This window comes from Sander lucioperca, chromosome 7 (assembly GCF_008315115.2).
Source record: "Sander lucioperca isolate FBNREF2018 chromosome 7, SLUC_FBN_1.2, whole genome shotgun sequence".
In the NCBI taxonomy this organism is placed as follows: domain Eukaryota; kingdom Metazoa; phylum Chordata; class Actinopteri; order Perciformes; family Percidae; genus Sander; species Sander lucioperca.
The window spans coordinates 23127277-23150581 of NC_050179.1; the positions used below are offsets into that span (position 1 = coordinate 23127277).

General features: G+C 41.5%; 1 protein-coding gene across 2 annotated transcripts; it reads right to left on the minus strand.

Annotated features, from left to right (window-relative positions):
* Positions 1 to 1007: 1007 nt before the first annotated feature.
* Positions 1008 to 16697, minus strand: wfdc1 (WAP four-disulfide core domain 1). 2 transcript variants are annotated; one of them, XR_004105946.2, is made up of 7 exons: positions 16177 to 16697; positions 4333 to 4528; positions 4090 to 4173; positions 3135 to 3275; positions 2561 to 2620; positions 2417 to 2476; positions 1008 to 2316 (listed from the first exon to the last, which is right to left on the minus strand). XR_004105946.2 is itself a non-coding variant. In XM_031304979.2 (7 exons), the coding sequence occupies exons 1-6, from the start codon at positions 16279 to 16281 to the stop codon at positions 2418 to 2420; spliced, it is 636 nt and encodes a 211-aa protein (XP_031160839.1). In that variant the 5' UTR covers positions 16282 to 16697; the 3' UTR covers positions 1008 to 2316; position 2417. The 2 variants fall into 2 exon arrangements, 1 of the variants encoding a protein (XP_031160839.1); XM_031304979.2 differs by having other exon boundaries at positions 2570 to 2620.
* Positions 16698 to 23305: the final 6608 nt, after the last annotated feature.

The window sequence follows — 23305 nt, forward strand, 5'->3', positions numbered from 1 at the left end:
TTGACGTCACTTTGACAGCGAATAACTTTACATCTGAAGCATTTAAAGACTTTATTTGTCCATTGTTTATTTCTAAAGAAACACGACAATTACCTCCATTACCTTGTATCTCACGTTATGGCTCCGTTGCAGGCAGTTTTGTAAAAATAGGCTAATGATTGTGTAATAACCACGCGACTTACTGTCTCATAGTAGAGGAAGTACCGTATAGTACAGGAGAAGCTCGCAGGCAGTTTTGACTTACATTAGCTGTTTAAGTTTAATTACTAATGTTAACTAGCATTTTAGTTAGCAATAATTAGCCTGTGCCTATGTTATCTCCTTACATATACCTACGCTCTTCGTCGTTGCAAGATTGGGAATGATTGAGATTTCTCTTGGCACAGCTACCAGAAGACTTCCAACTTTCAGACAGGTTGCTCATGTCACATTTACGTCGTCTCTCTCAGTTGGAGGCTGCGCAGTAATACTCAGTGCTCACCGGAAAAGTGCTTCTAATATCCTTCACTGGTCTCCGTCCAGAGCAACGAGATCTGTTGGTCTAGTTTATATACTGTCTATGGTCTACCCCAGTTCATACAAATGCAAATGTAATATTTCAAGCCAAAAGGAATACTTGAAATTGATGGTGGTGGTAAATATTCATGAAAAAGGACAATATTGATTAAAAGAGTCATTCTTGCACATTTTGCTTTGTGCTTATTTCTAGGCAGTGGAATAATGTATGTATCTAGGTATTATTTTAGAAGCTACTGTAATTGGAAACGAAAACACTGTACTTATCTAATTTATTTTTCACCTAAATCTACTGATAAAGCATTATGAAGAATAATGGCATACTGATAGGATCAGGAACACTATTAAAACACTTAACACGACCCAAAGAGAAGTTTGTGGTGTACTCATAAATAGTAATAGCATTATGATTTCTCATGTTACTCCTTTCACGATCTGTAAGTTGAATCCTAAAATCACTTGCAGAAAACAGAAAAACAACGTAAACGACCGACTTCAACAATGTGGTTTATTCAGAATAAACAAGGCAATGTTACAGCACCGGTCAGATTGCAATATTCAGACATCACTTTAGCTCTGCACATAGAGAATGATTACAGCTCTCTGTTTGACACCTTCAGCTTATTATGTGAACAGTTTATTCTCCTGTTATTATAGGCAGCAATGAAGCTGAGCACCATTTGAATTGATAACAGACACAACCTAAGTTTAAACAACTGACTGCAGCAAGTTATGCTCTAGAATAACACATATCTGTTCAGTGAAAAAGCCCTTTTTATTATCATGGCTGCACTGCATAGTGGGAAGTTTAATAGAAGGACCAGTATTTTGAAATAACGCAGTATGATTATTGAAAATTAGGAGATGTGTGCACAACCATACTGCACTAGTAGATAGTTGTTGTATGACTAGGAAAGTAATCACATATATAATATATACAGAGTTTAATATTGAAGGGACAACATTTCAGTGTGAAAATTGTTATTTTGTCACAGGTGGAGTATCTCTTTAAATCTTCATCTCTCTCAAATTAAATATTTTTTCCTTATTTTGCTTTTGATTTTCACAGCAATGAAGTCATGGTCAGCATCTGTTGGCTGGAACTAATCTACAGCTGTTCCAAATCCTTTAAAACTGACACAATCCACACACTCATACAGTATGGCATTTCTTATTTTAATCATGTGGATTTAATTCAGAGACCACTGCAGCTGGATTTTTTTTTCTATTTGTCTATGAAACTTTCCAGATTTTAGATCAGGAAATGTGAGCACCATCCTTTCTGAGAACAAGAGAGACAGAATAAGTAACACATGGTCTGGATTTTCTCCACTGACCAGCCTTAAGGTTAAAAGATGTGTTGGTGAGAATAGTAATGAGTTGCAGGGAGGGAGAGGGGTTGTAAAGAAAAAAGAAAAAAATTGGCTGGGGTTTCTTATTTCCTTTTTGAGACATTTGATGAACAGCTTTGGTGCACGCCCTGCTCTCCTCTCCTCTGCTTCACCATCAACGCCCTCTGCTCCATCTTTTCTTACAGACATCAGACAGAGAGACAAAAAAAACCCCACTTATTTCTTTGGCTGTGAATGTAGTATGTACGTCAGACTTGTCTCCGAAAAGGACTTTGTGACTGAGGACAGGCTGCAATACGGGGCTTTGCAAAGAGGAGTTAGCAGCTGTAGTTTTGGTGAAAAGGGCAGATCTGATCCTGGTTCAGGTGTGATGAGAGCAGATCGATCAGGACTGGACTGATGTCTGGAGTTGTGTCGTGGTCGTAGCTGAGGCGGAGTTCTGGTTGATCTGAGAGCAGATACATCAGAAAACATAAGGCTTTGTCTAAAGTGAGATAAAGGTGCACAGGTCTTTGGTTTTACATGGTTCAAAGTGGCTGAAAACCTACTTCATCCCAGGTGCTTGTGATGATGTTTTTCGTAGCCCACTGCATTGTTCGTACTGGTACCTGTCAGTGACAGAGCCGTGTCAGGCAGATTGCTGCTGATTTCTCATTCAGTGATAGTGATTTTTTTCAGGTTGTCCACATTACCTCACTTACCTAAGTAGTCCTTGTAGTCCTTGAAGTATTTGTGCCTCAGACCACGCCCATCTTTCAAAAACAAAATGAGCCAGAATGAAAAAATAAAAAAAAAATAAAAGATTGACATCTGATATCAATATCATACACATGGCACTGTGAGTTCTTGCTTATAAAGTAAAGAGTTAATATTATTTTGATTAAATCATAACAATAATATTTCTGCCCACATCTTAAGCCATAGATCATAAATTGAGGCCATCTAGTGAGTTGCCAGGTCATTCCAATTTGTGTATTTTTAGATCTATTTAATAGGAGAAACTTGGCACCTAACAGCATGTAATCTGCCAAAAGATACCAGCCCAGACTCAAAGAGTGCTGGCACACTGCCCCTGTCCTTTAGTGCTTTAAAGGAGCACAAACTTCCATTAGAAAAGTTCCATTAGATCAGATAAACAGGAGATTAGTTGTAAAAATAAGATTAGGTTGGATATGATGTGTGTCAAGGCGTGGCTTCAAAGCCAAATCCCAATCACATGGCCAATCATTGCAGCTATTTTAGTTATCAGAAGTACTCTAGCCATACCGGAGTTGCCACGTTGCTTGATGCATTGTCCCCTGTTAGGAATGCCAGCGGCAGGGTTTCCTGGATTGATGATGTGGCACTCGTAGCCCGTAGGACAATGAAGAGGCTCGTCTCCATCCTCAGTTGTGCTGCAGGCCTCAGCTAGTGGGCAGAAAATACACCATGTGCATCAGAAGAAATTGCAAACATGAAATACACCAGGGTCATTTTGTGGTTATGTGATTAGTACGTGTTTTTTTGTTTTGTTTACTTATCCTCCCTTAACCTCAAAGTCATGTCTACGTCTACATTTCCCGCTCAGAATGCCAGCATGCCAATTGTGCAAACTTCAGAAAAACCTGCAAGAACCTTCTATATTCACTGAGGAATAGCAGATGACTGATGATGTTTTTTTCAGTCAAGGGGAACACAAAAATTATGCCCAGCTGTAATTCATCTTGTGGATGCGTTTTATTAGACACTACCGACAGTGGAGACATTGGTCTCTTTACCTCTTCTTATGAAATATCTTTTCCCCTTTTGTATGATGGCTTGCTTTATTTCTAAAGGATGGACTCCAAAATGTGACTTTTACTGCTGCTGCACTGACAACATCTCCTGGTTTATGTACTGCAAAAGTTAAATCAACGGCAAAAAAATGACCCAGAAAATCACATCAGGAGTACACACATGACAGGAGGGTAGAGCTATGGTGAAATCAAACCAACATGTGCTGAATAAAATTGTTTGGTCTCACTGAGCAAAGGCTGGATTGCATTAGCATTTTAGGGATTTTTGAAGGCTAAGATGATGGAGGATTAGAGTTAGGTGAGAGGTATTTTTATGCAAGCTGACCATCTGGCACTACAAGTGTTTTATCTGTCCTCAGTGACTGGTCAGGTGTGTGTGTGTGTGTGTGTGTGTGTGTGTGTGTGTGTGTGCATGCGTGCGTTCGTGTGTGTGTGTGTGTACCCACCCTGCAGAACCTCCTCAGGGCCGTCTAACAGCCAGCCGTTGCCACCCAACCACCGAGGCTTGGGCTGCACCAGCCAGTCCAACACTGTTCGGAACACACACAGAACCACAGCCATCAAAATATTTTAAAGAGAAAAACAAAAAAGTCTAACTTCCAAGTAGTTTAAGGCCCAATTTGACTCTCTCTGCTATGCAACCTTAAAACCCAAACACTACTGTGTGTCTGTCCTTTGGTGCTGCTGACCTGGTGGCGGCTGGACAGACTCCAGGCAGGCGTAGATGCATCCATTGTAGCAGCAGCGTTTATGGCGCTCACACTCTGAGTCTGAGCGGCAGCCCGGCACCTCACAGGCTCTCTCTGGCAACATCTGGGGTGGCGGTGGACAACGGTCATTCTTCTGGTGCTGTGTGGACTGGGGGTGGTTGGGGTACTCGTAGTCCTGAGGGACAGAAAACGAGAAATAAATAAATAAAAATGTAGATGTGGTTTGTTCTGGTAGACGTTAAAGATATTTGACTGGATCCGTGGACAATTTAGCATCAATTGTAGAACCAGCATGGCTAAAAATCCAAATCTATACATAGTTACAACTGTTGCTTCCTGACTAGGCGATGTCATAGGTGCACATATAAGCATGGGTCATTTTGGAAGGCAACAACATAAAATGTTAGTGTTTTGTTAAACGTCATGAATGATTTTTGTGAATGCCACTTGATAAGAAATAAAACTTCTCATTTAGTTCCGAACTAAGACTCTTCATTGGATGTTCACACAGTGTGGTTGTAAAATTGCACATACATTGTACTTTCTAGCCACCAGAGGGCAGCCACGGGTCTGAGTGAGCACTTTTCAGAGCTACAGTAAAGACAGGAGGTTTTGGCTTCAGGATGCATGCCTGCCTGCTAGCGTCTGTCTTGACCTGGCTTGGGAGGTGAGTCACTGTGGGAACAAACACTTGATTCTAAGAGGGAGAAAGTAGGCCACAGGATCCTGAGCCAAGCAAAGACACACTTCACACACTTCGACGGCTTTGGCAACGTACAGTGTGGGCCTGCGAGCACACATGCGTGTGTACCCAAACAGCAAGGCACAATCCACTGTTGCTGTGAAGATGCATGCATCACAGAGGCTAACATTACGAGATCTGTAACACAGCCATGGTCTCTGTGGTTTTAGTTAAATAGTTTTTTACAAAGCTGCTACTCTTGATTCCTGCTCATTGGTTTGGACATGTCCAGGACAGAATTTGTGGGTTTATATGCTTTCACACTGCTGGTATTAAATATCACAAGTTTTGTGCGACAATATAAGCAGCTATTTTTTGTTCTGGGTTATCTACACATGGGAAATATTACAACAATATCCCAAGAAGCACTCCTGCCCTTGACTAAATATTAACTCTCATTAAAATGTATAAGTTTATATATTATAACAAACTCCAGTGAATCAAGTGTACAGTTCATTCCACTCCTTTCTTCTTACTGCTGTGAAAAGCAATGAGCAACAATGTGCTGTTTACTGGCTGGTCTAACATCACTGTTAAAGTACCCACTGAAGAACATAACAAGGAACAATTAAATGATATTAGGCCATTGGTGGGGTGCAAGGTGTTACCTTTGAACTCTCTGAACTGCACAGGAAGTTATGTAGCTGGTTGGTTATCTAATTCTTTGTTACACTGTCATTATGGCTGTGCCTCAAAATTTACATTCCCAGAGTTGTTTGTCATAACACATGCATGTGTAAATGAAAAGCAGGCACAAATTTCAGTTTTTCAGAATTTATGTCTTTTCAGTTGTGTGGGTGAATTCCTCTGACTTTCCAGCCTCAGCCATTCATTTGGGAGGGTGTTCGAGAGAGAGAGAGAGAGAGAGAGAGAGAGAGAGAGAGAGAGAGAGAGAGAGAGAAATTTCTCTACACTAGATTAGTAATTAGATAATCAGCTTGTGGGTTGCACATGGTCATTAAAACTGTGCTGTTTGTTTGGCAGGCTTACTGAACGCTCTTACAAACCAACCGGAAAAACGAAAGCAAATGTTTGGCGCTGACGGTGGTATCACACACACAGTATCTGTGTTCACTTTAAACACACATTAATTTATTCTGGCAGCTGAGAGCTTAGTTGGTGGATGGTTCTTTGGGGGGGGGAATTCACACCGTGGAGGGAGCAGGAATTCTCCTGCATATTACTGTAAGTAGTTACAGATTTGATTGTACATCACTTCTAGGACTGGTTTTCAAATTTCAATACTTTTTGGATCCTGGCTGAAATGTGTCTTGAAAACTGTATTGGCAGAAAGTTGGCATTGAAGCCTTGGTCAGACTCTTAGTCTTGTTTACTTATTCTTTGATTAGATACTTCCTAATCAATATATTTTTATTAAAAATTGATCAAATTACTATGTGTAAAGTAAAAGGTGCCACTCAAAGTGAGAAATCTACAAAGAATTATCACCTGACAGACACTACAGTTCCTCTCAGCTCTACATAGCTTTTAAGCGTCGTTTAGCAGAAACACATTTTAGTGTACTGTTTAGATGTTTTAAAAAATATTTTCTTTAGTGAGTTATTGAAAAAGTGTATTGTTGTCGTATTGACACCAGTCTCCAAAACCTTCAAACAATACCCAGCCCTTATGGCTTATATGCCATTTTTACAGTTACTTCTGCTTGTACATGGTCACACTGTACTCTACGGGTCCTCAGACTCATCATTCATGGCTCTCAGGAGGGAAGTGGAGCCATGGTACAATTAGATCTATGAATGAGGACTACCAAGTCTGCTGTGATTGGATAATGACATAATGGCTACTGCCCTTATCCCACTTGTCTCATATCCGATCTGCTCCTAAAGTCTCCTGCGTACGTCTCCTACAAAAGGTCAAGTGTGCCCTTCCTGTTTATATGACTGCGTGTGTAGTTTAAGGGTGAGTTTGCTTGTACACATGAATACTGTACACCAGTGATTCCCAACCAGGGGTACTTTAGGGGGGTACGTGGAAACATTGTGGAGCAGCTCAATTTATTTGAAAATCGAAATTGAATGAATCAAAATTATGATTGAATTAAATGAATATATAACATATATGCTGTAACACCTGAACACTACATGTTGTAGCTATGTAACAGTGCGTGCAAATGAGTTAGCAAGTGAGCACAGAAGTTTTAAACAGATAGCTTAAAGCAATGAATAAATGGTATAAATAAATGGCTAAAAGTAATGGCTAAATGGCTGAAACATTCAGGTTCACTGCCAGTAGTAGCCTACTAATAGCATGATTGCTGATCAAACCAAACCAGCCTAAATACTGACAGTTCAACAAGATTGAAAACATTAACAATATAATGAAAAGTGTTGTTTGTATTTGGGAGATACATTGGGAAGTGATGAGTTGAACATGAGTTCATCTGGCAAGGCTGTGGGGGTACCTCAGACCAAAAAGTCTGGAAACCACTGCTGTACACTACAGAAGCCATTCATTCTTTAAAGGCGCTGACACACCAACCCGATAATCGGCCGTTGGACAGTCTGGCGAGGTCAGTGACTCGAGTCTGTTTGGTGTGTTCCGTGCTGTCGTCCGTCAGAGGGGCCGTTGGCCTTCATTTTGGCCGACCTGACTTGCTGGGTCGGAGGGCGGGCAGTCATACTCAATGACCAATCTGACAGTTCTAGCCCTTGACTAGTGAATCAGTGCACCAGTGTTGGGTGTAATGCGTTACAGTAACGTAACTACTTTTTTCATGTAAAAAGTAGTGTAACACGCTACTACTGAAAATTTGGTAACAAAACGTAGTTCCTTTTTCAATTCGGCGCAACGTTACTTTTCAGAAAAGAGTGTCCGTGCATGTGTCTAGGACAATGCACAGACCATCGTGGCTGCGCGACCGGTACAAGTTGATACAGACATTACATAGTATACACTAACAACGTGTAATGCCGATGACCTGCTGATGTACATTCAACCCGCGCTTGACTAACTTCCCCAACACTGCAGTGCACTTATGGTAGCGTGACAAACGTCTCTCAAAATCTGATGAAAATCTTTTAAACTGACCTTTGTCGATCTGAAATTATGACAGATTCAGCAACTGCACGGCCTATTTCTCGCTTAAAATGTTTTCAGAAACACATTTTGGTGAACGTCGTAAAATATGAGATCGTATTCCGAACGAGCCGCCATTATGCTCGGTTGTAAAATCCGGGAGGAGCCAGACCCACGTGACGTGTTCGTCCAATCAGTTGGCGGTTTAAATTTTTTGGGAAACAATACAGATCAGCGCCGCCTGCTGTTATGGAGATGTATTACGTCTCACGCACATGCAGAACTTACGCTCAAGTCGGCGTCGCATCAGTGTGTTCCGAGGCACTTTTTGGACCAACTCGGGGAGACTGATCAGTTTGACTGCCTTTCCTCCTGACGTCGGCTGTCGGATTGGTGTGTCAGGGCCTTAATATTTGTTCACTGTATTGATCCCTGAGCCTCAGACTTGCCAACATTGAAGGTGCTACTTCTTACATACATTTTTTTTTTTTTTTTACTGTACTATTGCCTTGCATGTCATTCAGCTCTTACTGTAACGGCTTCACTCTCAGGGCTCCTCTTGTGTCTTCTCCCCTGCCTTCATATCTTTATGTGCCAGAAGAGCCGTCATGGTCTACATCCTGTGCTCTTTCACACAATCCTGGGCACATCTCTCTGATGTTCCACAATGTTTATTTACACTCCTGTCTGCTTTGCTGCTCTCCTATAGAGACACTGCCAGCGGGCCTGTGTGGGATGTTCATGTCTATCTCTTTTGTGTTGAAAAGCATGATGGTGGCTGTAATGATTGATCTCAAACGATGGCTGTCGTTCCATCTGTCTTTCCCTGTCTCTCTTTTTAGTGCTCTTGCTCTGTGGTTTATGGGGTGTTTGTGGGGAGAAGTACGGTGGCCGACAGGGGCAGACGCGCTGCAACTTAAGAAAACACACGCAAATAGACAAAACACAAGCAAATTAAGAAAACAACTTCATTAATTTGACAACATATGCGCAGCATTCAGCAAACGCACTGCAAATACCACAACACAACCAAATACATAAACGCACTGCAAATAAAAAACGATGCAAAAAGAAAAGCACGCAAACCCTGAAAAAAGAAGCGATGCAAAAAGAAAAACAACTTCATTAATTTGACAACACATGCGCAGCATTCAGCAAACGCACTGCAAATACACACAACACAACCAAAGAGAGAGAGAGAGAGAGAGAGAGAGAGAGAAACACTGCATAGACTGTAAATATTAAATCTATGTTTGAGATATGTTTTCTCTGGTTTGGTGGGTGTGTCTCGGCTCAGGTCAGCTGATACTCAATCAGCAGAGACGTCTGTAAACTCGTGGTGATAAAACATTTAAAACTGCATCAGCGTTTAACGTTGACGTTTGTTTAAGCCATATTACATGAGAGGGTTTAATTTCGAGGTCCGAAATTACTGAAGTGTAGGCCTCCTCAAGTGTAATATTGTGATTATACAACAACGGTTACCAACAAAATAAGTGATCAATCTGTATTCATATTGTGGAACAATTCGCTCTTGAAATACAAAAAACAGACAGGATTTCTAGTCCCTCCCTGTTTAGTAAACCAGCCAATTTACCGTGGGATTTATCAAACTGAATAAATCCCGCCCGCACATATAAACACAAAACTGCTTTGCTAACTCCATCGTGTTGTAAGTAAGACATCTGCTGAAAAAGTTATTGTATTCATTAGTATGATTGTCGTACTGTTTAGTTCACAAACATCCAACACACCAAAGTACAAACACATAGCGGACCAGACGCGAGCTTTTATTTTGAAAAGCCGAAGCTTGGGGACGGCACCAGCCGGGAGGGCATGAGACGGGAGCATAGACTGTATATTAATAATATATTATGTTATTAATAATAATAATAATAATATGAATTTAATATTGGTTAATAACAGTCGAAAATCCAGCTGTTCCACTAGCTGCTCCCTCTAGAGGCCTGGAGAACTTCTGTTGTGTAATCTGGATGCAGCGTTTTTTTGTTGCATTTGTTTTCTGGGTTGGTGTGCTTTTCTTTTTGCATCGTTTCATATTTGCAGCACGTTTATGTATTTGGTTGTGTTGTGTGTATTTGCAGTGTGTTTATGTATTTGGTTGTGTTGTGATATTTGCAGTGCGTTTGCTGAATGCTGCGCATGTGTTGTCAAATTAATGAAGTTGTTTTTCTTTTTGCATCGCTTCTTTTTTCGGGGTTTGCGTGTTTTTCTTTTTGCATCGTTTTTTATTTGCAGTGCGTTTATGTATTTGGTTGTGTTGTGGTATTTGCAGTGCGTTTGCTGAATGCTGCACATATGTTGTCAAATTAATGAAGTTGTTTTCTTAATTTGCTTGTGTTTTGTCTATTTGCGTGTGTTTTCTTAAGTTGCAGGGCGTCTGCCCCTGTCGGCCACCGTAGAGAAGCCACTGGAGACCTTGTCTGGCTCCATAACTGTACTGAGATCAGGCCATTCATGGTTCCACACAGAGATCTCAGACAGATACTGAGAGTTTTCTGCAAGGAAGCATACACACACACACACACACACACACACACACACACACACACACACACACACAAGGTTGTAGGTCAAGGTTGTGCACAAGGAAAAGCTGTGTTATTTCGTAGTGTCAACTCAAATGTGCCAGATCTCCCATGTCTACTAAATGAAGTAGCCCACAGCACACATCTGGTTAGCTTTTGGGTTGTCAGGACTCATTTCCTGTCTCTATACCAGCAGTCAGTTTAACATAAAGATACACAGACGTGCAAATAGATAGAGACACATCAGGCTAAACTGTGAGGCAAACACACAGCCTGTAAATCAGTCAGAGATGAGAGTTTTAATGATGGGGAAGACATGCTGATAGTCAAACAGGTTGATGTACAGCTGGGCAAAGCAGTCCTTCAACTTTGAACAGACTGGCAGAGTGGGGATTTCTAACCCTGAAATGCAGACGAACAGACTGCAACTTTTTGAGGCCTGGTTTACTTGACAGGAGGGAGGTAAACCAACTGTGACTGCAGCTAATTAGTGTTGGTAAAACAGTCTGAAATAGCGTCTGCTAACTGTCAGTCAAAGTCTGAGGTAGTAGGGATGGCCATGATAGAGGTCCCCCTAAACTCATTTACTGTCTTACTCCTCTATACTCCATTTGTAGTGCAGCTGTATGCAGAGTTATGGATACGAACACGTCTGTGGGCTCACATTCTCAGACTCAGATTTGCTATGATTGTTCTCTCTGTTGTTGGTGATGATCCAAAAACTCTGTTGCCAAATAAAAGAAATGTCTGGAACATCAGAGGCCCCATGTGAAAAAAAGTTAAGCAGTAGTTGATGTGAAAATTGTTTGTCTTTTTGGTTTGTGTGTGCGTCTGTTGTACTGATCGGTGATCTGCTCCACTGTCTCCACCGTCCAGTAATGTGCTTCTGACCAGCAGGCTCACATCCTCTGACTGGGATGAGTCCTGTTTACAGCCACACACACCAGTCCAGGATAACTACTTGTAAGACGGCTGACTGACTAACTACAATAACTATGGCGTCAGGATTATGTCATATATCACGAGCGCGATAAAATATGCATTGTAGCGCAAGACATCACCGTAAATAAAGGACTATATAAGTGTCTCTCATCCGTTCCGTTGTAGGGATATGTGGTTACGCAATGTACCCTTATCTCTAACATTAGAGGTAGAGCCATAACAGAAATGTACAGCCAACTAAACAAATACTTATATTATGTTTGCCATGTTTAACTTACTGTATTAGTAGAATGCGATCACACATTATTTGATGAAACATTATTTGGCAAGCCAGTCTGATTAATCCAGAAAAAGAAATAATGTTTCATGACGTAGTGCATTACGTAACATTAACTTGTGTGATCGTGTTCTACTAATAAGTTAAATCACCACAGACAAACTTTAACATTGAAAAGAGTAAACTTGACCATACTTTTTCTTGATAGAGATAACGCAGGACATTGAGGCAGGGCTGTGTGTCAGTAAGTAATTCTGCAATTCAGTTATATTAAATACACGCTGATTCTCAACCATTAAAATGAAAATGTTCCTTTTAAGTCAATCTATGATAGGAACCTCTTGCTTTACTCTCACTTGATAGCATGAGTGGCCATCACAGTAAATTACATTTGGTAAAGTTATCTTATCTTTACAAAATATCACTTCCTTAAAATCTACAAATGTCCATTAGTGAAAAAGCAGTGTGTGGATCTGTTTTGTTTTACAAAGCAGCCCCAGGCCAAGTCAAACAGCCGGCCAGCCAGAAAGTACACATGTTTCACATTGTATCTGCAGGGCCCCTGGCTTACAGTAATACCAGGTGCTGTCAGAATGGGCCACATCACATCAAATAAATGAAACTGTAAAGATTTATGGTGGTAGCCTCAGACATGCTCACTGACATGCCCAGGCAGGTGTCTGAGCCAGACTGTGATGGCTGTATGAGACTAAATAATCTCGTCTGTGTGTGTGTGTGTGTGTGTGTGTGTGTGTGTGTGTGTGTGTGTGTGTGTGTGTGGGGTAGATTATGGTTAGGGTTAGGGTAAGGGTTAAGGTTAGGCATTTAGTTGTGATGGTTAAGGTTAGGGTAAGGGGCTAGGGAATGCATTATGTCAATGACGGGTCCCCACAAAGATAGTGCCACAAACCTGTGTGTGTGTGTGTGTGTGTGTGTGTGTGTGTGTGTGAGTGCGACTTCTGCTGCCCATTCCACCTGTTTTCCCATCTACCCATCAAACACTTTTCTCTTGATTGTAAGTTACCTCTACACCCTTATTACATGCCATGTATTATTAGGCAGGCATTCCCCCTGTTAAACACAAAGAGGAAATTAGGAAAGTGCTACTGGTGACCTTTGAACCTTGTACCAGGGGGAGGTCTACTTAAAAGAGGGTGGACATGACTCTGATCTCCAAGACCGTCTCACCCACAGGTCAAACAGACAACTTTCTGGTCAGAGCTTTACATATGTAAGTCAGATAAATGAAGTCAAGGCCCAGCCTGCAAGCAGTAACAGACAGTAAGATAAAGAAGCATAGAAAACATAATTTTAAATCATTTTGATATGAATTGAATTGAATTGAGATGAAGCGTGCATAATGAAATGTAAAGATTGGCTGCTTATGTTTTGATAATACATTTACATTCTACAGCGCGAAATCTGTTTACCTGTTCTATTTGAAAATAACAAGACATAAAATAAGACATGCATTTTGGGATAAATAAATCATTCAGATGAATGTATGACAAGTACTGAGCCTGCTGGTGGTCTTGGGTTTGTTAAACATTTTTACCAATTTGCCTTTCAAGACACACCATTCCATAGCACAGTGCCTACGTGAAATACTCAGTGACTATAATTTGTCTTTCTGCACAGTCCCGGTGTTATGAATGAGGCGGGCTGTGAGTGTGTGTGTGTGTGTGTGTGTGTGTATGTGTGTGTGTGTGTGTGTGTGTGAGAGCGGGGGAGGTGGTTAAAAAAAATGAAAGATTGAAAGATATAGAGATGAAAAGGTTCAGAGGGAAAGAGACAAACTCGGTCTGCTCAGCCGTCTCAGCATGTTCCAATTACAGCAGCTTTGAAGCAGAGTCCAGCAAGACAGTGCTTTTGGCCCATCCTGAGAGCACGAAGAGACGAGAGAAAGAGACTTGAAAGAGGGAAAACAGGGGGTGGTTTGCTGAGAGATGCATATGGGCGAGGGGAATGAGAAAGCTGGGCAGAGAGAGGGCGAAAGGGTAACTGATTCATATGAGAAGGGAAAAGAGATAAAGACAGAGAACGAGAGAGAGAGAAAAGGGCCAACGAGGGCATAAACCAGTTAGAAAGTGAGAACATTGAAGCACGAGAGGGAAAAAGAAAGAGAAGGCAGCACGCTACAGTGAGCCCTTGTTAGAGATGATCAATCAGTTACACTGAGCTGAGTTAACAAGCAGGGGCCCAGTCTGCAAATTCAGTTCCTGCCCTAATAATCCACTAGAAACACACACACACACACACACACACACACACACACACACACACACACACCCACACACACACACACACAGAGACAGACGTTAAACATCCGGTGTGCCCTTCAATTACTCATATGGAAACTTGAAAATCAGCAACTACACCAACCTGCTGCACTCTCCACTTTCTGCTCCTCATCAAAACTGATGCATGTCCAAACTGTTTTTTTTCCCAGTGGTGGAAGACATTTTCAGATCCTCTACTAGAAGAAATATCACAATGAAGTAATGCTCCACTACAAGTTAAGGTCCTGCCTTCAAATTTGACATAAAACCACAGAAACATTGCCAGTAAAATGTATTATAGCATCAAAAGGACTCAGCAGAATATCCTCTTCAAAGTGTTTCATCATTATTAGGGATGCATTAACATGTGGTCAGCGTTTTTATTTTGTAGCTGAAATGGTGTTCATTTTGCATACTTTATATAGTTTAAGGTGGTGTGGTCTCTAGCTATGCATCATACCTTAAAAGATGACCATATACTTTGTTTGTTGAATCTTAATCTTTAAACCAGCTAGAGCTGTCAAATACACAAAGCTGAAAAAAATAATATTTTTCCCTATAAAAAGTTAACATTATCATAAAGTGGATGTAAAGTGCACGCTATTCAATATCACACTTAATTACACATATCTGTTCAGTAAATTAAGGCTAAAGCCAGCAGCCACTTAGCTTAAAGACTTGAAACAGTGGAAAACAGCTAGCCTGTTTTTTTTTTAATCCATACAAATACCAAAGTAGCAATAAGACATGTACATTTTATCTTGTTTGTTTAATCCACGTATAAACCAAAAAGTTGCAGTTATGTTCTGGATGTCACTGCAGAGTCCAGCAAAATATTAAACAACAAAATCAGAAATTTTAAGTGTTGAAATTGAGAATTTCTTTTACAACTGAAATTACATTTTTGTTATTACAGAGACATTGAAGTACAAAAAAAGGACTACCATTGCATATCGCTACCGAATTCCAGGTTTAAATGTGACAATCCTATTAATTAGTAAACTCGAGCCAGCTAGCTGTTTTGCGTGCTGTTTTACTTCCAGTCTTTATGCTAAGCTTAGCTAGTCAGCTGTTGGCTGGAGCCTTAAACGCAGAGTACACTGGTCGTTCCCAACCTGGCGTGCGCAAATGTGACGTCATAGGATCGCCGTAACTGTTTATACTCACGCGTGGTGGTCGCGACACTAGTTGCAGTCTTCTCCTGAACAGAGGTGGCACTAATGAGGAAACACTACCGACTTTGCTCTTTCTACGGACTAGAAGAAGAAGAAAAAGGTAAACAACAGCAGATCTGGCAGCAGCATGCCGTCAATGCTTCGATTTGATTTGATGACCTACTTCGTCGGATCAAGCCTTTCATTCACCATAAAATAACTAATCTTAACCTAGTAAGTTTACAAGAGAGACTTGCAGTCACTCTGAGAGTCCTGGCATCCGGTTGTCAGCAAACTCATTCTGGCCTCCCGTTTCTGCTTTGTCGCGCACCGCTGAAAAAAATAGAGTGGTGCGCGCCCTCTGCTCATGCACTTAAAATCCTGGCGTGCCAGCGAGATCTACGTCATTTTGACGTCACATTGGCGTGTGCAAGCTTGGATGTGGCTACTGTAAAACGGACTTTATATTTAGACAGACATGAGAGTGGTACTGATCTTCTCATATATGCAACGAATAATAATATTTCCCTAAATGTCAAATTATTTCTTTAAGTACAGTACTTGATTAAAGGGAATTAGTTCATGAACACCACTGCTCTTTTCACTACTGGATTATAGCACTCGGGTCAACTTGACCACCTCTCACCTCCACCACAAAACTGCTGTGACTGTGTGAAACCAGCTCTCTGCAACAGAGCTGGTATTGTGCTGTAATGCCGTGAGCTTTCACCTACTTCCACTTTGGAGTATATTCTGAAAGAAGTCAAAAGATAGAGGTAGCAAAAAAGCATCACACTCATACGTGCACAAATACAAAAGTCAAAGGTGAGGTTAGCAGTCCCACCTTATGGTTGAGTCCTCTTTTCCTGATTCTCCTGGCATCACTTCCTGTGGCCAGGACCAACAGGGACAGCAGTAGCAGCACCACAGAGCCCGGCATGGTCTGCATCCTGCACCCCAGCTCCAAACTCTTTCTGCGTCTCCCTCCCTTCTCCTCCCTTCCTGTCTCAGAGGTATTCCTTCTTCCTCTCCTTATTCCAAAGTTTGTCCTTTACACGTCCGTGGTGCCTTTTCAGCTGAAGCAATAACTCATTGGTGCTCATGTGCAGCCAGAGATTACACAAGCCCTCTCCCTCCAACGAGACCTGCCTTTATGTCCGCCTGAGGAAAAGTGCAGGGCAGAATGACAAAGTAGAGGGAAGGAAGGGGAAAGTACAGAGGGGATGAATGAAGGTAGTGTAGGGAAGAAACGAAAGAAGGAGAATAGTTAGGGGAGCAGGGGAAGGGAGAAACAGCAGCTGTCTGTGCATCAGTTGTTGAGAGCTGAAACTGTCTGCTGGCACAGCTTGCGCACATGTCTCTGGGAAAGAGGAGGGGTGAAGTAGGGAGGTGGGAGGGGAGAGCATTAGATAGGGTAGTGTGTTTGAGACCTCCCCCTTTGCCCCCTAGTTGCATCTCACTGCACATCTGGTGATCTTTATGCAAGTTTGACAGAGTTGTGTCAATGTGCGGTTGGGCATATTTTATATTCTGTGGTTGTGCTTCACATGTTTTTCTCGCTTGCGGTATTGTAGGAGGGGGAATAAATTGCTTTGCTAAGTATGGGGGTTAGGGTTAGGGTTTGAAAATACTTGTTGACTGCTAGCTTAGAGTTCAAGCATGAATCGTAACTATTAACTGTCCAACATCCGTGTTTACGTTCCTGATTTTTTACTTACAGGACAGGATATGCATGATTAATATGATATATATGTGTGGGAGGGACTACTTGAACACACCTAAATGTATATGAATATATCCATGTGTGTACACTGCTGTAATATGTTTGGAGAGGATGAAGTGTGATTTTAGTGGCATTGACCCATAAAAATAATGAAAGGATGTGGTGTGATTCAGGGAAAGGGGCCTCTCTGTCTTCCTTTTTACACAAATTCCCAAGTTGCACCCTCTCAAACTAGGACATCTCCCCCTTATCTCACCCCCCACCTTACCACTAGACCTTTCTCCCCTTGTCGCCCCCTCCCCTCACTCCATTCTCAGTGTCTTGCACTGAAAGGGAGAAAGAATGCTAAGCCCGCACAAATCTCAGTCTTTATTAGTTTTACAGGAGCGGGGCTCATGTCACTGGGAGGCCCCGGCTTCACTTACACAAAAGACTGAGTAAAGAGTTAGAGTGAGAGCAAAACGAGAGAACAGAAAAGGGGGAGATATAGAGATAGTGGAAAGACCTCATGAATAAATATGTGAGACAGCCAGAGAGGTGAGCCTGTCCATCGGTAGCAACATTATTATGGTGCAGAGGTGCATTTAAGATATTTTGGAAATGTTTGCTAAGATCTGTCCCTGTCTTGCTTCTGTTCTTGCACGAGAAATAATGCAAATTACCATGATAATTGTGAACCATTCAAAATCCTCAATAATTTTGACAGAGGTAGACAACAGCAGGCTTTTCCTTTCTAGCTGCCGACTGCCAAAGTTACAACTGTAGCCAGCAGATTGCGAATTAAGCTAACGTTAGCTCAGTGAGTTGGCTAAAACGTTGTCTCCATCGGATGTTGATGTTTTAAGCTGAATTGCTTCAAAACGAAAGAACAAACGTGGAAGATCATTTTAAAGCATTTGTACTACCAACTATATTGTCTACAGAGGCAAAAATGTGTGTTCGATTTTAGATAGGCCTGGTGGAGTGGAATGAAATTCAGCTCTGTATTGTATTATCTTGTCATGATTTTGTAAAACTGTACTGTACTGTACCACACTATCAGTTATCTTCAGTTCTTCCACAATTAATAGGGAAAAACTGCAGCTGCACAGTTTCCAGTAGTAGACAGCGTGCTAATATTCCCAGACATGTTCTCACGTACATCATCCATATCCTGCCTCCTTCCTAATTCTGGAATGTATACATGAATATTAAGTAAACTAAACAATTACATTCATGGACAGGATAAGGGGTGAAACATTCACACATTCCAGCCTACGGATACAACAACTTTAAGTGCGCACACACACACACACACACACACACACACACACACACATACTGTACTGTAACTCCATACACATAACCTTTCCCACAACTAACCCAGACATGGCATTCAGTCTGGACAGGGCATCCATTAGTACAGTTGTGAATGAGAGCAGAATGCAAATTCGGAAAGATGAATGACAGAAATGAGATAGAGAGGAAGGAAGAGATAGAGTCTGCTGATGGACGATCAGTGTGTTCAGAGACAGAGAGAATTCCTTTCATCTTAGAGGCCTTCTCTGGAGGCAAAGACGCATTATTGCTCAGTTTCTGCAGGGTGGAGCGTCTGCGAGTCTCAGGGGGCTTCACATCACATGCTTCTACTCTCCGATCGTAAGGATTCATTCCAGTCTGATTCATGGCGTAATAGTTGGTAGCTGTCCAGAGATGAATCTGGCTCAGAGTTCAGGGCAGCTCCTCAGCCACATGTGACGATTATACGAACAGTATGTATGATTTTATACAAACCAAATGGGAATTTGTGGGGCATATGTCACATAATGAAGTCCAGTTTGTGCATCTGGATGGAATATGTGAGCTTTGTGGATTAACAGAGGTTTAGGCACATGCGTTGGTAGTGTGTGGTTTCTGTGTCTGTGTACTTGAAACATTTACAAGGTGTAATATGTATATACAGTATGCATTTATTGTATCTACTGTATGTCTGAGTGTATACACCTGGGATTGATAATGATTGCTTCTGTTATTCACCACCTTTTTGGCTGAAAGCTTTCAAATTCATTCATGCTTCATAGAAATCCTCAGCTATATTAATTGTGGACTATTTCCTATGAATACATATTTTGTCATGGAGAAGGTTTTTGTTAGGGTGAAGTAGCAGACTCTACAGTCCTGCAAGCAGCACTGTCAGGTTGTACTTATGCACAGCGATGCTTTGATCTAAATGCTAATGTCAGCCTGCAAACATGCTAATGTTTACCAGGTCATGTTTAGTGTAGCGTGTTAGCATGCTGATATAATTCACACTAAACACCAAGTACAGCTGAAGCAGATGTGAATGTCATTATTTTTGCAAGTATTTGGTCATAAAGCAAAGTATTGGAGAAATTAAAAATGTTGATGATGGTGCTCAATGAAACGTCAGGTGATAACCAAAGACGTTAGGATTTATCCTCTGGGGATCATGCATGTCCACAAAATTTCACGGCAATCCATCTGATAGTGATGGAGACATTTCACCAAAAAAAAGTAAACCTCATGATGGCGCTCAAGGAAAAGTCAGGGGATCAACAAAGTAAATAGAATTCCTCCTCTGGGGACACTGATTGTCTGTACAAGATGTTATTACCTCCGCCAAGAAGGTTGTGTTTTCAGTTCAGTTTGTCAGATTGTTGGTTTGTTTGCCGATTTTCATGAAACTTGGTAGAAGTGTGATACATGGGCCATGGAAGAAGAACCCATACAATGTGGGTGTGGAGTGGATCCTAATCCGATACCCAAATATTTTTTTATTTCGTTAACATTGCGAGATAGGGTGTTGAGTTCCCGACTAGAAAGATTCACACTGCATTAACATTGTGAGTGCATGCCTAGGTCTGCGTTCTCCGAGTGCCATTATGGTTCATTCAATAGTTCAGTTAGGACCAACAGACCACCAGTTGCCCTCCACAGAGACGTTGGTTTGGCTAACAATAAAATATTATTGTCTTGGCATTTTCAAGTAAGTCTATGCAACAAAGCAAGCTAACAAGGTGAACGGGGCATTTGTCATTTTCATGTCACTTTAATGTTTATGGCCACGCTACTCTGGTGGGCTGTGATGCTGAAGCATGAAGCAGAATCCTGTCAAAGCCATTCATTCCAAATCAGGGCTGTCAGACAGGGTCAGAGGTCAGTCTGAGGGGTCAGGCGTTGTCTGTGATTGGTTGGCTGAACTAGGCTGCTGGATTTGGAGAGGATTTACAGGTTGTAACCTCTCAACACATGCAGTATGATACATTTAAAATACTGAATACAATCAGTCATTAAGTCAGAGATTTATCTGCCCAAATGCCAGGATGCAGTTGTTGATACTACATCTGTATTTATTCTCCTATGTGATTTCATCCTGCACTGTTGTGCCAAGTCTTTACAGCACTTTGGCTCACGCAGTTCGATCAAAACTGATTGTGTCCCTTTGATGTGCAGTATATCAATACCAATAAAAATCTACTTTGCTGTGTTTTACTGTCTCACATTTAATAAGTTCACCGAGCAACAGCTGTATCCCGGCATTTGGGCAGATAAATCTCTGACTTAATGACTGTTTTAGTCAGTAATGGGATGTGTGTTTGTCGTAGTTTGAGTTTGGGTGATGTGATACAACTGAAAACACACACACACACACACACACACACACACACACACACACACACACACACACACACACACACACACACACACACACACACACACACACACACACATATATATATACAGTATGGATTCATGCAAAGAACAAGATTGTGTTGTGGATTTATTTGACTATAAAGAGACGAGAGTATAACCGGGGCCATCCGCTCCACTTTACTAGACTATCAACAAGATATATCAACACAGAAATGTAAAAGTTTCTTAACTGGTCATGTAATACGATAATGTACCACTGCATCTATGATTTTTAAAACACATATTTGTGATGTCTGAAATAGGATATGTTGTTGCTTTTTCATACTTTTGTATGCTGCCATTTCTCAACACAATGACCTAGATGAGGTAAAGTGGGACAGCTGTTTAAAGATGCGGGCTGGCACCAGCTGATGGAAAAATAAGAGAAGATCAAGGGGGAAAGGGAATCAAAAAAAAAGCTGGAGAACAGAAGTAATGCAGATGGGTCGATAAAAGGAGAAAGAGGGGTATAAGGAATGATTGACAACAGACAAAGAGGAGTTCACGTGATTGATACCGTCTCTTTGCCTCTCACGTCTGGAGTCTTTTTAAGCTTGTATGGCTTAAATTGCCAACATCTTGCAAACTGAAAATATTACAGTAGTTGAACTTAGATGGGGAGCCACCCCAAATAAAGAACAGTAAACCTGTGAAATATTCATCTCTGCACATTATTTAGTGGCAATGTTTTGGACGCTGAAGCTGTGGACTTTTTGATTATGAATTCCAATCTGTAAAGTCATCTAAAACATATTTTTCAAAATGAGGATCACCTCAGGACATCTCAGATCAGCAACAGGCCACCAAACTGTCCATGTGTGATGCAGTAACCTAGCCTGGATGCCAGCCGAACTTAGCCCCGCCCACAACATTTGAGGTCGGGAAGTTCGGTCTGGTCGTGGAGCAACTATGCTCGAACCAGAGCTGTTTGGACCAATCAAATTGTCAGGGCGGGCTTTATATGATGATGGACAGATGATCAACAGTAACGTAATCAATCACGTCATCGAGTTCTAATCCTAAACGGAAAACTTGTTGGTATATGCATTCACCTTTACTATTTCTCTCAAAAATTATGATCGTGTTGGTAAGTACTCCGTGTATCCTTAAATTATTTTTAAAACACCGGCAAAGATCGTTTACACTCATCTTCTTCTTCTACTTCTTCCAGCATGCGTGCAGTTGAGTTCTGTTGACAACTATGCGCCGCTCAACATACGTCACATACTCCGTTGCTCTGATTGGTTGTAGGTCTATCCAACTGAGTGCAGAGGCATTTTCTTTCCTGGTTTGGTTGAAACACGCCCCATAATCACAGCCCAATGCAGCAGTATCAGACTCACATTCTGACTAGAATCTGAGTATGATGACGTCAGGCTAGCAGTAACATGTTTCAGCATGCATTTCTATCTTCGGTGGAGGTGGTGTGGGGGTCTGGTCGCTAAAAAAAGCTCATTAAGCTAAACGCCCTGTAGATAATCATTAGTCATTACCACCACATCTGTCTCTTCTTCTAATCAGTGAGAAGGTAAGAGCCATGCCCGAGCTTGACTGTTTGCCCCCCATGACTATTTTATATAGTATATATTTTATATACTTTTTTCAGCTGGAGCTTGCCTGCTGTTCCTTCCTTTTCATGTTTTTCAACCATCTCCAACTTTCTTCCAGCCACACATTTGTCCTCTTTCTCGTCCCACTTCTGAGCGCTTTTAACACAGGTAGCTGTGCAGCATTCCTCAATATGACCCCCAGGAGCAAGGTTGGCTAAAGAAAAAAAAAAAAAGAACAAAAAAACTGTTTCAGCTGTTTCTATAGCGACCCTGAGCCCAGGGGTTCCAGTGCGGGGTCAAAGTGACCGGGAGGCGCTTATATAAGTCCAGTTAGACTTCAAAGCTCTCTGTGTTTTTTGCTTTATTGGAGTTGATGTTGAAAGGATCAAATGAAGACAGTCTTGAACACACAAGTAGAAAGTAGGCTCAGGGGGGCTCACAACAGAAAGGGAAAAAAATGGTCAAAATCAAAGCAGAGGCCAATATATCTTGACTTTTAGGGGGCTTTCACACCTACCTTATTTGGTCCGGACTTTCGGACTTTTCAGTTTGATCCGAACCAAAATTACAAGTGTGAAACCTCCCCGGGGGTTTCACACTTGTCCACGGTCAGGACCAAGAGGCTGAAATTTGGTCCGACCAAATGAGGTGGTCTCGGGCCGGATCAAACTGAACCATGGTCCGGTTCGTTTATAGTATGAAAGCATTTTTTGGATGGTTCGGACTTTCTGACCAAATACAGGAAGCTCTGGCAGGATATCGTGGTGTTATAAGACTGGGGAAGCTCCTTTAAGGAACAGCTCAGTGCTTAGTTTATAGCCTACGTGAGAGAGAGAGAGAGAGTGCAGACAGCTGTCGGCTATCAGAGCAGAATATAAATCAGCAGATTACTTGTTAAGTGGCAGGCCTCGTAAATGTACAGTGTAGGTTTCCATTTGTCTCTGAATAAATGCTCCAGAAAGAAAGTTCCCGTGTCTTGCTTCTCAACATCACAACAAAACAAAAAG

Excerpts from the sequence above, each read along its gene's own strand:
- wfdc1 (XM_031304979.2), bottom strand. The coding sequence starts at position 16,281 with ATGCAGACCATGCCGGGCTCTGTGGTGCTGCTACTGCTGTCCCTGTTG. Across the intron at positions 4,529-16,176 it reads AAAGAGGACTCAACCATAAG|GACTACGAGTACCCCAACCA; the intron begins GTGGGACTGCTA and ends TCTGTCCCTCAG. Across the intron at positions 3,276-4,089 it reads CCCTGAGGAGGTTCTGCAGG|CTGAGGCCTGCAGCACAACT; the intron begins GTGGGTACACAC and ends TCTGCCCACTAG.